The following is a 13,049-nucleotide window of genomic DNA, read 5'->3' as shown; positions in this document are numbered from 1 at the left end:
ATAGTAGTCTTGGTATCCAAGATGCATGGAGGGAGCAGAAGCATCCAAAGAACATGGCCCAGTGGGGGTGACCCAGAGTTTTGAAAGCACTAACTTGAATAAGAGGCCAGTGGCCTCCCCTTGCTTTTCATGATGGAAGGCAGCTTCGCCAAGACAGCCCTCCTGGCAGCCCTAGGTCCCCTGAATGCAAAGCAGGTAGTCAGGAAAGGGAGGGTGGCTCTCCTCAGACACGCCAGCCCTGGGCAGTCTTTCTTCCTCTGTTTGCCATAACTGAGGACATCACTGTTCAGGGGTTCTCAGGACCCAGACCCCAGCCCAGCTCCTCTTTGTTCTGAACCACTGGGGGTGGGGTGGGGTGGGGTGGTTGGGGGTAGATAGGCTTTCAGACATGGTCACCTCCCTCCATCTTTTTCTTACTCTTTCTGCCAAGTGCCCAGCACAGAAATGCAAAATAAAAATCTCTTGCTTAGCTACCTAAGAAAGATGATTTTCTTCTTGGTTTCCTAAGGGAAAAAAAAAATAAGTAAGATCTTTCTAAGACAGCTGTTTCTAGCACCCTAGTGTTACAAAATCTGTGAGTGAGCTTGAAAGAAAAAGTGGTATTTTACTGTCTCTAGAGCCTTTTCTTTGTCTACTATTGATGTGGGAGAGGCTGAAAAATTAGCAAAATTGGCAAATTCCATGGCGTTTAGAACAAAAACCTATCTGTGCCAACATATTACCCTATGAGAGTCAGGAACCTAAGGTATGAATCAATACCAGTAAACTCTGGCATTCTAAGCAGTTGTCAGTGACTTGAATTGATGCATCCGACTCTTGGCCAGGAATACAGCTAGGACAATTGCTTCTTACGCATTTATCATACATTCATACAGCACTTACTATGTGCCAAGCACTGTTTTAAGCATTTTACAAATACGCATACATCTAATATATTCTGTGGGTGTAGATTACATTATTACCATTTGACCTTTATTTGACAGAAGAGCAAACTGAGGCAGAGAGGTGAGGTAATCTGTCGACGGTCACGTTGTTAGGACAAGAGAATATCAGAATCCAAACACAAACAGGTTGGCCTCAAAGTCTATGTTCTTGACTGTCAAATTATGTTCCTCCAGTTAGTTTGGAGACCTCTTAAGGAAGATGCTAAATATCCACTCTCCTAAATTTTCTAAGTTCTATTCCTTTAAAAATGAAGCCACCGTTTTTTTTGTTTTTTTGTTTTTGGTCTTTTTGCCATTTTCTTGGGCTGCTCTCGTGGCATACGGAGGTTCCCAGGCTAGGGGTTCAATCAGAGCTGTAGCCACCGGCCCACGCCAGAGTCACAGCAACATGGGATCCGAGCCGCGTCTGCAACCTACACCGCAGCTCACCGCAACGCTGGATAGTTAACCCACTGAGCAAGGCCAGGGATTGAACCCAAAACCTCATGGTTCCTAGTCGGATTCGTTAACCACTAAGCCACGACGGGAACTCTGCCACTGCTTTTTTTAAAAAGCGATATTTATATAGCAGATGCAAGTTTACAAAGTTCTTTTCTATTTGAGCCACACAGCTGGCCATGTGGTGGGTAGTGCAGGTTTCATTATCACCAACTGCATGGGACAGATAAAGAAACAGAGGCTCATGAGATTACAGGACTCAAGTTCCCTGGATGGACAGTGTTGATACTGAGATATTCAAATGAGTCTTCTGTTGTCAAGCCCTCTACCCTTTCCACTGAGCCAGGATGCTTGTCTCAAATCAAGCTGCCACAAGTGACATCCCGTATTTTATTAGCTTAGGTTCCCATAGGAAAGCCTTCCTTGAATCACAATTCAGAGCTTCGGCTTCCTGAAGGATCAATGTGAGACTTTCATGATCATTAATTCCGAATCTATCCCTGCTCTTTACAAATTGAATCAGGAAAACATCAGACTATGTGTGCTGCTCTCCTCCAGAGGGGAACTGAACCCTCCCGCGGGAACCATCAGAGGGTATGCTCACGTCAACAAGGAAACGTATCCAGATGTAAAAAGTCAGAGGATCCAGAAACAGTATCCAAGGTGAGAGAGAAGCAAAGGGAACTCCCAGGGCGGTGGGAAGGGCAATTCCAGGGTTTGAATTGTGCTGTAGGCCTGAAGGACAAGTGGTCAGACTTGAAGGGAACAGAAGAGTCAAGGAGAGATTTTCCCAAGAAGATAAAACTGATAAAATACCAGATGCTTCCCAACATATTAAGAGTAGATTTAGATAATTAGTGCAGAGGTGGGTGTTGAATTTGTTAACAAATGAATAGAAAAATAAGCCAGAAAAAATAAAAAAGATAATTGTAAACTCCAGGGAAAACAACAGGGTGGCAGAAAAGGAAAGGTGATGGGTTTATTACTACGTAACTCAAATCTAATAGGTTTTACACTGGATACTAATCTCATGAAAGTATACAGTGAATGTATGCCTAATACATATAATTGTATTATGACAATTTTTAATGAATGTATTAGGACAAATGTCATGATTTTTTTTTTTTTTTTTGGCTATTTAGGCCCATGCCATACATGGACCTGGGATCAAACTTGTGTGACAGCAGTGACCCAATCCACAGCAGTGATAACACTGGATCCTCAACCCACTAAGCCACCAGGGAACTCTCATACTGGGACAACTGAAGGACAGAAAAGGTTCACATGTAGTGGGGATAGGGTGGTAGTGGAAGGAGAGAGAAACCGCTTATCAGGGAGTCAATATCATGCCTGAAATGAAAAAATAATTCAAAAAGTGTATTACTTAGCAATACAGCAGTAAATGCCATAAGAATAAGCTGAAGAGATAAAAGGGATTATCTCTGAAGAAGGGAAGTGGAATAAGGATTAGGAGCTGCTTCATTTCATAACTATTTTACTCTTTATGTGTAAAAAAATTAAGTCTAAAATTTGTTTTATGTCTATAATACAAAAACTTTTTAAGGATGAGCACTTTACTTTTGGCAATATGGCAGACCACATTGTCTGAAGGGCTGACAACTACAAAATGGCTACGTTTCAACAAAAGTACTTTTTAAAGCATTGCTGGGCTCATAAGAACATAAGGGAATTTTCCACAGGCCAATATAAAACAAAAACAGAAAAAAGAATTCTCTGGAGTTCCTGCTGTGGCATCTCTGCAACGCTAGGACACAGGTTCAATACCTGGCCTGGTGCAGTGGGTTAAAATGGATCCAACATTGCCACAGCTGCAGCATAGCTTGCAACTGCAGCTTGGATCTTATTCCTGGCCCAGGAACTCCATATGCCACAGGGAAGCCAAAATAAATAAATAAATAAATAAACAAATTCTGATTTATGAGGAGTCAGAAAAATAAGAAAGGTAGGAACCAAATACCTATATCAGACCTGATATCAGGATACTAGCCTGAGACCACTGCAAAGTTCAGGAGGACAAATCAAGGCTCCAGATGAGTAATATCCCCGACTCCCAGAAGTAGTAGTAGAGGAAAACCTTTCTACTCCAGGCCCCTGGAATTCCCAAGAAATGATTCCACTCAATATGGGTTCATACCATAAGTAAGAGTCACTGAACAATAAAAAGCAACTTAGATGCAAAAATATTGAAATTATCAGATTCAGAATGTACCAAGCCAATATGAAAAAGAATCAAACAGAATTTCTAGACATGAAAAATAGAATCATTAAAATTAAAAACTCATGGAGTTCCCGTCGTGGCGCAGCAGTTAACGAATCCGACTAGGAACCATGAGGTTGCGGGTTCGGTCCCTGCCCTTGCTCAGTAGGTTAATGATCCGGCGCTGCCGTGAGCTGCGGTGTAGGTTGCAGACGCGGCTCGGATCCCACGTTGCTGTGGCTCTGGCGTAGGCTGGTGGCTACAGCTCCGATTAGACCCCTGGCCTGGGAACCTCCATATGCTGTGGGAGCGGCCCAAGAAACAGCAAAAAGACCAAAAAAAAAATTAAAAACTCAGGATGGGTTAAATACATTAGACACAACTGGATAAGATAATTAAAAAGTGCTGATTAGGTATGAAGAGTTAACCCAGGCTGTGGCACAGAGAGACAGGGAGACAGAAAATATGAAAAGACAGTAAGAGACAAGGAAGACAAAATCAAAATTTCCTAATATGTCTACTCACTATCTCCGAAGAAAACAGAAATGATGAACTACAGATGATATTTGAAGGGCTAGTAGTAGAACTTTTTAGAACTGATAAAAGACAGAATACAAAAATACACGGCAAAAAACCCCCCAAAACAAAAAACACAACTTACACCAAGCAGAAGGAAAGAAGGGGAGAAGGGCGGGAAGGAGGCCTACATCAATACCTACTGGACATTTTAGTAAAACTTCAGTGCACCAAAGACAAAAAGACGTGAAGAACAGCCAAAGAAGGAGTTCCCTTGTGGCACAGTGGGTTAAGGATCCAGCATTGCCCCAGTTGGGGTGCAGGGTGCAGCTGCAGCTAGGATTCAATCCCTGGCCCAGGAATTTTCATATGCCACAGGTGTGCCCCACCCCCCAAAAAAGAAGAAAATAAATATAGTTATAACTTCGAAACTAGGGGAAAAATGGACTGAAAATAAATTTTGAAAGTCAAATAATCTTTAAGAGGCAAGAAAAACTAGAAATGAAATACAAAATAAGAAAAAAAGTCAAATATAATGGTATATTAAAATCTAAATTTATTACTAACCATATTAAAAGTAAGTGGATTAATGTTCCAGTTAAAAGACCACTCTTGGTCCATAAACACTCCATGACCATGCCACTGGGTCAATACAAAATGGGGAACATGAGTTTATAACTTCTACAGTGCTTGACATTGCTACAAAAACCAAGCAGCCTTTAATTTTTATAGCAGTTCACCTGTACTGTATTTTATACAAATCAGTCCACAGTAGTTTAGAAATTTTTTTAAAGAAATGAAGCAAAGTAACAAAAAAAAATAAAATAACCAAACTGTTTTTTTGTTTTTGTTTTTGTTTTTTGTCTTTTTGCCATTTCTTGGGCCACTCCCATGGCATATGGAGGTTCCCAGGCTAGGGGTCCAATTGGAGCTGTAGCTGCTGGCCTACACAACAGCCACAGCAACGCAGGATCTGAGCCACATCTGCGACCTATACCACAGCTCGCGGCAATGCTGGATCCTTAACCCCACTGAGCAAGGCCAGGGATCGAACCCACAACCTCATGGTTCCTAGTCGGCTTAGTTTCTGGGGTGCCACGACAGGAACTCCACATTTACATTTTTATTTAAATATTTACTCAACTGAAACAGCAACCCTGGAACGCTGCCTCTGTCTATTCCTTTCCTACCTTCTCAGCCTCACCCAGTGTCACAGAGATTCACCAGGAAGCTGTGCATTACTTGGCTTATTTTCACTGTGTCCCAGGAAGCAATGGCCTACACAGCCCTGCATCTCCTCATGCATTTAACAATGGAAAGGAGAAGAGGGGAGGGCAAAAGGCATTTTCATCATGCTTGGGAAGGTGAGCTGGTAGTGCCATCCTTGACATGAAGGAGTTACTTAAACATAAATTGGATTAACAGGACAGGATTAGAGCTGCTGGAAGGTATTATAAACTGCTCTGTGGAAGCTCCTCTTGTTTTCTTTACAAGCCCATACTCTACAGAGTCCGTTGAATAAAATATGGAATTAGTCAATGACTAAAAAAGAAATAGAGATATAAAATGAAATGATTACATTTTAATAATGCCAAGAAAGCTGAATTAGGCAAGAGTAGTTCAGTTTAGCAAAACCAGTAGATCATATGAGAGTTTTCATATGGTAAGAAACAAACTCATTGGGAGTTCTCATCATGGCTCAGTGGTAACAAACCTGACTAGTATCCACAAAGACGTGGGTTCAACCCCTGGCCTCACTCAGTGGGTTAAAGGATCTAGTGTTGCCGTGAACTGTGGTGTAGGTCACAGACATGGCTCAGACCTGGCGCTGCTGTGGCTGTAGTGTAGGCTGATAGCTGCAGCTCTGATTTGACCCTTAGCCTGGGAATCTCCATGTGCCATGGGTGCGGCCCTAAAATAGACCAAAAAACCCCAAACACCAAAACAAAACCTCACTAAAATGGTCTCTATCTCCTCCATCAGGAGAAATAATGTTCAAATAAGAAATATGATTAAGAGATGATTTCAAGAAAGAATATGAGCTATGTGAGAAGTTTCAGACTTATCTGGGTATTTTATCATTATTTTTTTCTTTTTCAGCTGCACCCACAGCGTATGGAAGTTAGGGATTGAATCCTAGCTGCAGCTGCAACCCACACCACATCTGTGGCAATGCCGGATCCTTAACCCACTGCACTGGGCTGGCCGTCAAATCAGCACCTCCACAGAGACTAGCTGGATCAGTAACCCACTGTGCCACAGCAGGAACTCCTGGGCATTTTAAATGAACTGAAGTCCCCAAGTTTGAAGTCATTAAAATCCCAAGACACTGAAAGAATTTGCAAAAATGACCATAGGGCTCCTACCAAGAGCCACTGAGAAACTAAAGTGCACACAAAGGTGACAAAAGAGAAAAAGAAGCCAAGGCATGGGCTTCCAAGGTACTGGCTTCCAAAAAGGTGAATTATGGAATATGCCAGCAGGGGAACTGGAGGCTGATCCCTGGCAAAATTCTAGAAGATTTAAATCTTGGTTCTGCCATTTAATGGCACTGAGACTCAGGACATATTTCGAAACTTTGCTGTAAAGGGTAAATGAAATAATGAAAGCATTTCATATAGCAACTTTTACATAGAAAACTCTCAGTAGATGGTAGCTGTTACCATTTTCCTCTCTCCAGCACATCAGAGTGAAGGTGCTAACAACTAAGTAGCACGGACAGGGGTTCTTCAAGATCAAGTCTCCCCACAAACCCTCATTTTTCTGGCAAGGTGGAGGTATGGGGAGAGAGAAGGTATTGCTAGAAATGTAGATCAGGAAGGTTCCTTCATTTGGAAAGTGTTTGATAAAAAATCTCTTACACTATTCTGGTGGAAAGACTGGATTTCAGGAGCGTGGGGTGGCTGAATAACCAGATTCACAGAACTGATTCATGAACTAGACCTCTCCATGCTTCAGCAACCTTATCTGTACAAAGAGTATCATAATAGTAACTCACTGGGTTGTGAGGCAAATCCAAGCCCTTAGCACAGTGCCTGGCATTTAGCCATCACTACATAAATGTTTGTTGAATAAACTTGAACAGAAGTTTCTAGTGGCATGCTTCTGCAGCACTTGGCTCCAAGCTCTTCACCATTTCCATGAGAAACTTGTTAAATTTTCACATGTTGTGCTGATTAAATTCTCAGATGATATAAATGGTGGAGATAAAATCAAAATCCAAAAAGATCCTGACAGGCGATGGCGATGAAGTGAACTATATGAGAAATTAAGTCCTGGGTAGAAATTTTAAGCGAAAAAATTGTCTTACAAGTACTATACAGAACTCTCCATGGATAAGAAAGAAAAATTTAGCTCTCCGAGTTCAGCATGTATCAAACAGTGCGTCTGGCAATTACTGCAAATTTTAGCTGCATTAAGGGAACTGGAGTGTCCTGTCTGGACACAGACGTCAAGACGGTGCACAACTTGCCCGTAATAAACTCTTCTCTCCCCACCCCTCCTTAGGAGCAGCTCTGGGTATAAGGATGGGCTGCAGAACATGGATCAACAGTAAGGAGATATGAGGTAGGCATGGACCATATTTCTACCTCGTCTGGAAACATCCTCAGGTGGGTCTGGGAATACAGCCTCAAGATTTGTGAACAAATATAATTAGAAGTTTATCAGGGCACCTAATGGCTCACTGTGGTACATGCTGAAATAAATTCCCCCTAATCATGATTACTAGAGGATTTATCTAATCTATTTCCTATAGGAAATCAAGCTACTCTCAGGCATTTTATCAAACTTATTCTTCATAATAATCCCTGTCCCTGACAAAAGAAGATTTTGTCATCCCACAGTACAGATAAGAAATTGAGGCAAAGCAGTAAAGTGAATCGCCCTGGGTCATACAGAACTGGAATTACAATTTAGTATCTAATCTTAGAGTGCACTACATGAATTTTGGAAGGGAGCATACTGGAATCACATTATGTCCTTCAGGAAAAGCCCTATTTACCTTAATCTTTGGGAGAAAGAAGATTAATTGTATTTGCCTTGGTGCATGCCAAAGACGTTGAGTAGACACTTTAGATTCTACATGTTTATTCTAATCCTTTTCCAAATACTTGTAAAGCCTTAGTTTGACCATTAGAAAGATGCTAAGAATTGACTTAAAAAAAATTAAGGCACATATTCGTTTGCTAGAATCTCCAAGGAAAGCAATTAATCAAGAAAGTTGCACAGTTCGACCACGCTGTTTCAGATCACTTAGTAAAGGGAACTATCCAGACAGGTATAAATCCAGATGGCCAGCTCCCTCTGTGCCCTCAGCCCCATAATCCATGCCCAGCCCAACCTCACTGTCTAGCGACTGGACAGATGAAGGTCAAGGGAAAGCTTGTTTTTAATTTTTAAAGTTCCATGAAAACACTGGTTATTGTTATATTGACATATATTTCACTCAATTACTGAACTCCATGTTCATTATAAAAACCTAAAAAATGAAGGTAAGCAAACCAAAATGAAACAAAAAGCACCCACTATGCTACCACTCAGTAAGAATCTTTTGTACCTGTTTATAAACTGCATATTTTCTAAGGCTCATGTCTGATCAGACCACGAAAAAAATCAACCAAAAGCTGCAAACTTAGGGTTCTGTGTGTAAGTTCCCTTTAATTAAGGAGAGAAAATGATGACACATCCACTGAAGACTATCTTTTTTTTACTGACACTTGTCCTAGAAGAGATCAGGCGGATACTCAATGTACCTAGCAGTGAAAAGAAGAAATAAACTCCTAAATGCATCTTACTGGTCTGAAAAATTTACACCACAAGTCTAGGATTACATCATTTACCCAAACCAGCAAATACCATAGCCAAAACGGATTGAGTATGTACCTCTTTATCTACACAACACGTAGTCACACATACTGCAGGTCATGATTTTAAATATATTTTGGTTGAGTTCTTTCTGTCTTTTGGAGTAACGAGACACACACACTCAGAACCCACATAAGGACTGGTCAAGAATACATTAGTAACCAGCAGAAGATGCATACAGCACAATCTTTCCAAACAGTGAGCAATGCACCGGGAGAGCACCAAGTTTCAGTTCACTCTGTTTCCCATCAGAAGGAAAAATCATGCCATTACCTTTTTGTTCACAGCCACACCATCCTCACAGTCGAGCACCGCACAATCTACATTCAGGGAGGGAATCTTCTTTATTTTCTTCTCATCATTTCCAGGTACATAGAGCACTGCCCTCCGGGGAATGTACTTGTGACTGAGTGAGGAACTGTGCCTGAGACTGGACACATCAGTTGCCAGAGATGCTCTCCTGCAGAAGACATAATGAGAGTTAGCCCAGAATAGAATTTATTTACTAATTTTTGAAAAACCTTATTTTAATGCAAAATTTAAAACATGGATTATTTTTCTTTAATTATAGCATAACACAATCATACATAACAACTAGAAAAATAATAATGGAAATAATCAAGAAATATTGCCACTTTAGCTGAGGTTTAAGTAATATTTAACACCGTTTACTGGCAAAACCTTTGAGAAAAGGAGGAGGGCGTACCTATTTCTTTTTGGAAAAATACTTCCAGCATTAATATACTGTCCAGGTAGCATCCACAGAGGAAAAGGAAAGAAATTTATACCCAAAAGGTCGTAAAGAACAATACTATCTACAATTACATGAAAGTAAAACATAGAAAATGAACAATCTATGTAGGCATTAGTCTATGGCTCTCTCCCTGACAACGAGTCTTTGTAAGTAGACAAATATGTGATTCAAGTTCAGTTTTAAGAACAGACAAGGATGACTGGCTACTTCATAAGTCAGAAGAAGGGACAGTCAATGGGAAAAGACCATTCCTAGCTCTGTAATTATAGGCAACTTGATTCCTGGAAAGTTCAGATTACCCATCTGTAAAAATAATACTCATTCTGCAGGCTGTGGAGAAGATTATGTTAAAGGAAGTAATGCACATGAAGTGATCAGCCAGAACCCGGGGGTCATCGGGGTGATGTGGTGGGGGGTGTGGCAGGAAAAGCAGCCACTGCTACTGTTCCCACGGGAGAATTCTGGCCAGGGGCAGCCCTGCCTGCTGCTGAACTCTGCTCTCTCCTCCCCTCCCCTATTGTACTAAGTGTAGCCTCTGGTGGAGCCGGCAGCTCCTTTGGCTCACGGCAGCCCTTGCCCCTAACCTAGTCCATAGCTCCGTCCTGTGGGAACCATGTTTTAGTCCATGATACATGGCAAACGAAGATAAAATCAGCTTTCATAATCAAGACGTGACATAATTTGAGGCACCCTCTGTGAAATGAAAATGCAGAGCCCTTTGTTCAAAACCTATTAGGATTTTCATAATGCTGACAAGAGAACATCCCACAAAGCACCAGACCCTTCTACGCACAGGGCCATCGGTGACCTTGAGGGTCACCCATCCATGAAACCAGCCTGCCCCTTATAGATGGGAGCTATACATCATGAAATCCCAGTTAAGGAAAGGTTAAAACCCCAGCAAAGTGGCCACACCCTAATGTTTTACTCCCCCTGGGTAAGAGGCATCATCCTTTCAAAAATGCACCAGTTGTACTCTTCTTCTTGAAAGCTCTTGACATTTGGTAGTTATCCTAAATTAATGCCATCAAACAGTTGACATGGTCGGAACATTTTACCATGATTAGTGTGCCCTGTGACAATGTATCTCAAGAAAAACCAGTTATCTCTTTGGTGGCCTACCAACTGCCCTGGAAGAGATTCTTTCTTAATAAAATCTAAAACTTGAGTTCTAGTCTTATTTTTCCACAACATAAGCATTGTGCTATGTGAAGTATGGTGAGAAACAGGTGGATTTTTAAGGTGTATATGTCTTACAAGACATTTTTAAACATGGTTAATTAATGTATTCATGTACTTATTTATTTATTTTTAATTGGCTGTGCTCCCAGCGTGTGGAAGTTCCCTGACCAGGTATGGAACCCAAGCTTCAGCAGTGACCCATGCCGCCGCAGGGACAACGCTGGATCCTTAACACACTGCACCACAGGAGAATGCTCAAGACATTTTATTTAATATAAAACACGTTGTGGTCAGATAAGTGAAGAATGCCCAAAGTATCTGTCATCATTTTATACTGACTGAAAATATCCAGTTTTTTTTTTTTTTTTTTTTTTGCTTTTTAGGGCCGCAGCAACCCCATATCCAAGCCGCGTCTGCGACCTGCACCACAGCTCACAGCAATGCTGGATCCTTAACCTACTGAGAGAGGCCAGCGATCAAACCCACAACCTCATGGTTCCTAGTTGGATTCGTTTCTGCTGCTCCATGACAGGAACTCCTGGTTTATCTTTAGAAAGGGAGAAAATATAATGATGTAACAGCACTAATCTTGTTTTACTTATTTGCACTGAACACCAGAATTGCCAATATATATATATTTCCTTTAAAATGACAAAAATGGGGAGTTCTCATTGTGGCTCAGCAGAAAAGAAACCTGACTAGTATCCATGAGGATGCAGGTTCCACCTCTGGCCTTGCTCCAGTGGGTTAAGGATTCAGCGTTGCCGGGAGCTATGGTGTAGTAGGCTGAAGACCCGGCTCAGATCCTGCGTGGCTGTGGCTGTGGCACAGGCCAGCAACTGTACCTCCAATTGGCCCCCTAGCCTGGGGACTTCCATATGCCACCAGTGCGGCCCTTAAAAAAAAAAAAAAAAAAGGCAATAAATAAATAAATAAAATGGCAAAAATGCAATTAAAAGAAATAAAATTTTTATTTACCATGAAATGCCTGGGGCAAAAATCACATTTCACCAGGATTCTTTTGAACATGTAAAAGCCAGAGACGTTCATTTAATGAAAACTGAGATTCCCTCCACGTGAAATAGCTTCTCACCACCAATGTAGTGTCTATGCCACACCACCTGACTCTCAACGTCTGAGCCACTCAGGTCATTTGCAGCAAGACAAGTCACACCACTGTCACTTGCTAAGCACTAGAGCAAACCATTCCTAAGATGTTTTTATGATATATAATTTTTTAACCAAATGATATTTTTAAAAAGTCTGCCACTGTTAAAGATGCTTCTAGTTTCTCAGATAAACTCTTCTGTAATCATTAAAACTTTGTTTTCTTCATATCATCCCCTGCTCGAAAACTGGCAGGAGCTCCCCATCACCTACAGGATTAAGCTCGGTCTCAGCTGATAGTCTTTTTCTCAATTTATACCCCACTATGCCCGTGCTACAGCTATCCGCCCTAAGAAAATTAGATTATGACCGTCTCCACAATATGTCGTATTGTTTCCACTGTTCCTTTGCTTCTGATGGAAAGCACTTTCACTCAGTTAATTTGAAACATAACAGGCCTTCAACTCACTTCAAGGTCCACCTGACCACTGAGCCTTTTTTGACCATTCATCTTTTTTTTTTTTTTCAAGTCTACACCCAAATCTTTTATTGGGGTGGGGCTGCAGGGTGAGGGGCCTCGTTGGCACTGCTTCCCGAGTCCTGTGGCTTGGTCACATGGGGCAGCTCAGATGAGCTGGAGAAGGGCTCAATGCACAAGGCCTCAAATGCTTCATCTGCCCAGAAGGTGAGCCCCACAGTGGCTGGGGCCTGAGGCCATGCTGTCTGGCTGGTGAAGCCACCCTTGCCCAAGGTCTTGCCATCATCCTGAAGCTGTCATCCTTATACAGCTTGGAGGATGCCCTCGACAATGCGCTTCAGCTTGAACATGGTGCTCAACTCCTTGGCATCCTTGAAGGTGGTGGTTTTGCAGCACAGGCTCATGAAGAACACGTCCTGGGGGCGGGGAGCCGGTGTGAGCACCATTCATCCTGAAACTTTCTCATCTTTAAACACAGCATTTACCATTCATAACCAAACTAGAACCAGCAAAGGATTGGCTCTGCCATCATGGTTAATCAAGGGG

The 13,049-nt window shown here is 41.8% G+C and overlaps 1 protein-coding gene across 18 annotated transcripts in view; it reads right to left on the bottom strand.

The window, feature by feature from the left end:
* Positions 1-13,049, bottom strand: part of CLYBL (citramalyl-CoA lyase) — a 283,442-nt gene that overhangs the window by 95,034 nt on the left and 175,359 nt on the right. For all 18 annotated transcript variants that reach the window (XR_014819830.1, XR_014819827.1, XR_014819828.1 and 15 more), the window contains exon 2: positions 9,256-9,442. Coding sequence is in view for 10 of the 18 variants with exons in the window: in XM_084982220.1 (XP_084838346.1) it covers positions 9,256-9,442 (187 nt within the window). In the remaining 8 variants the exon portion in view is untranslated. The remainder of the gene's footprint in view (positions 1-9,255; positions 9,443-13,049) is intronic.

The sequence above is a fragment of the Sus scrofa genome, chromosome 11, assembly GCF_054392235.1.
Source record: "Sus scrofa isolate SSC_HxYL_T2T_F1_AM1 chromosome 11, Sscrofa_HxYL_maternal_Yorkshire_Landrace_v2.0, whole genome shotgun sequence".
In the NCBI taxonomy this organism is placed as follows: Eukaryota; Metazoa; Chordata; class Mammalia; order Artiodactyla; family Suidae; genus Sus; species Sus scrofa.
This window is presented reverse-complemented; position numbering and strand designations above follow the sequence as displayed.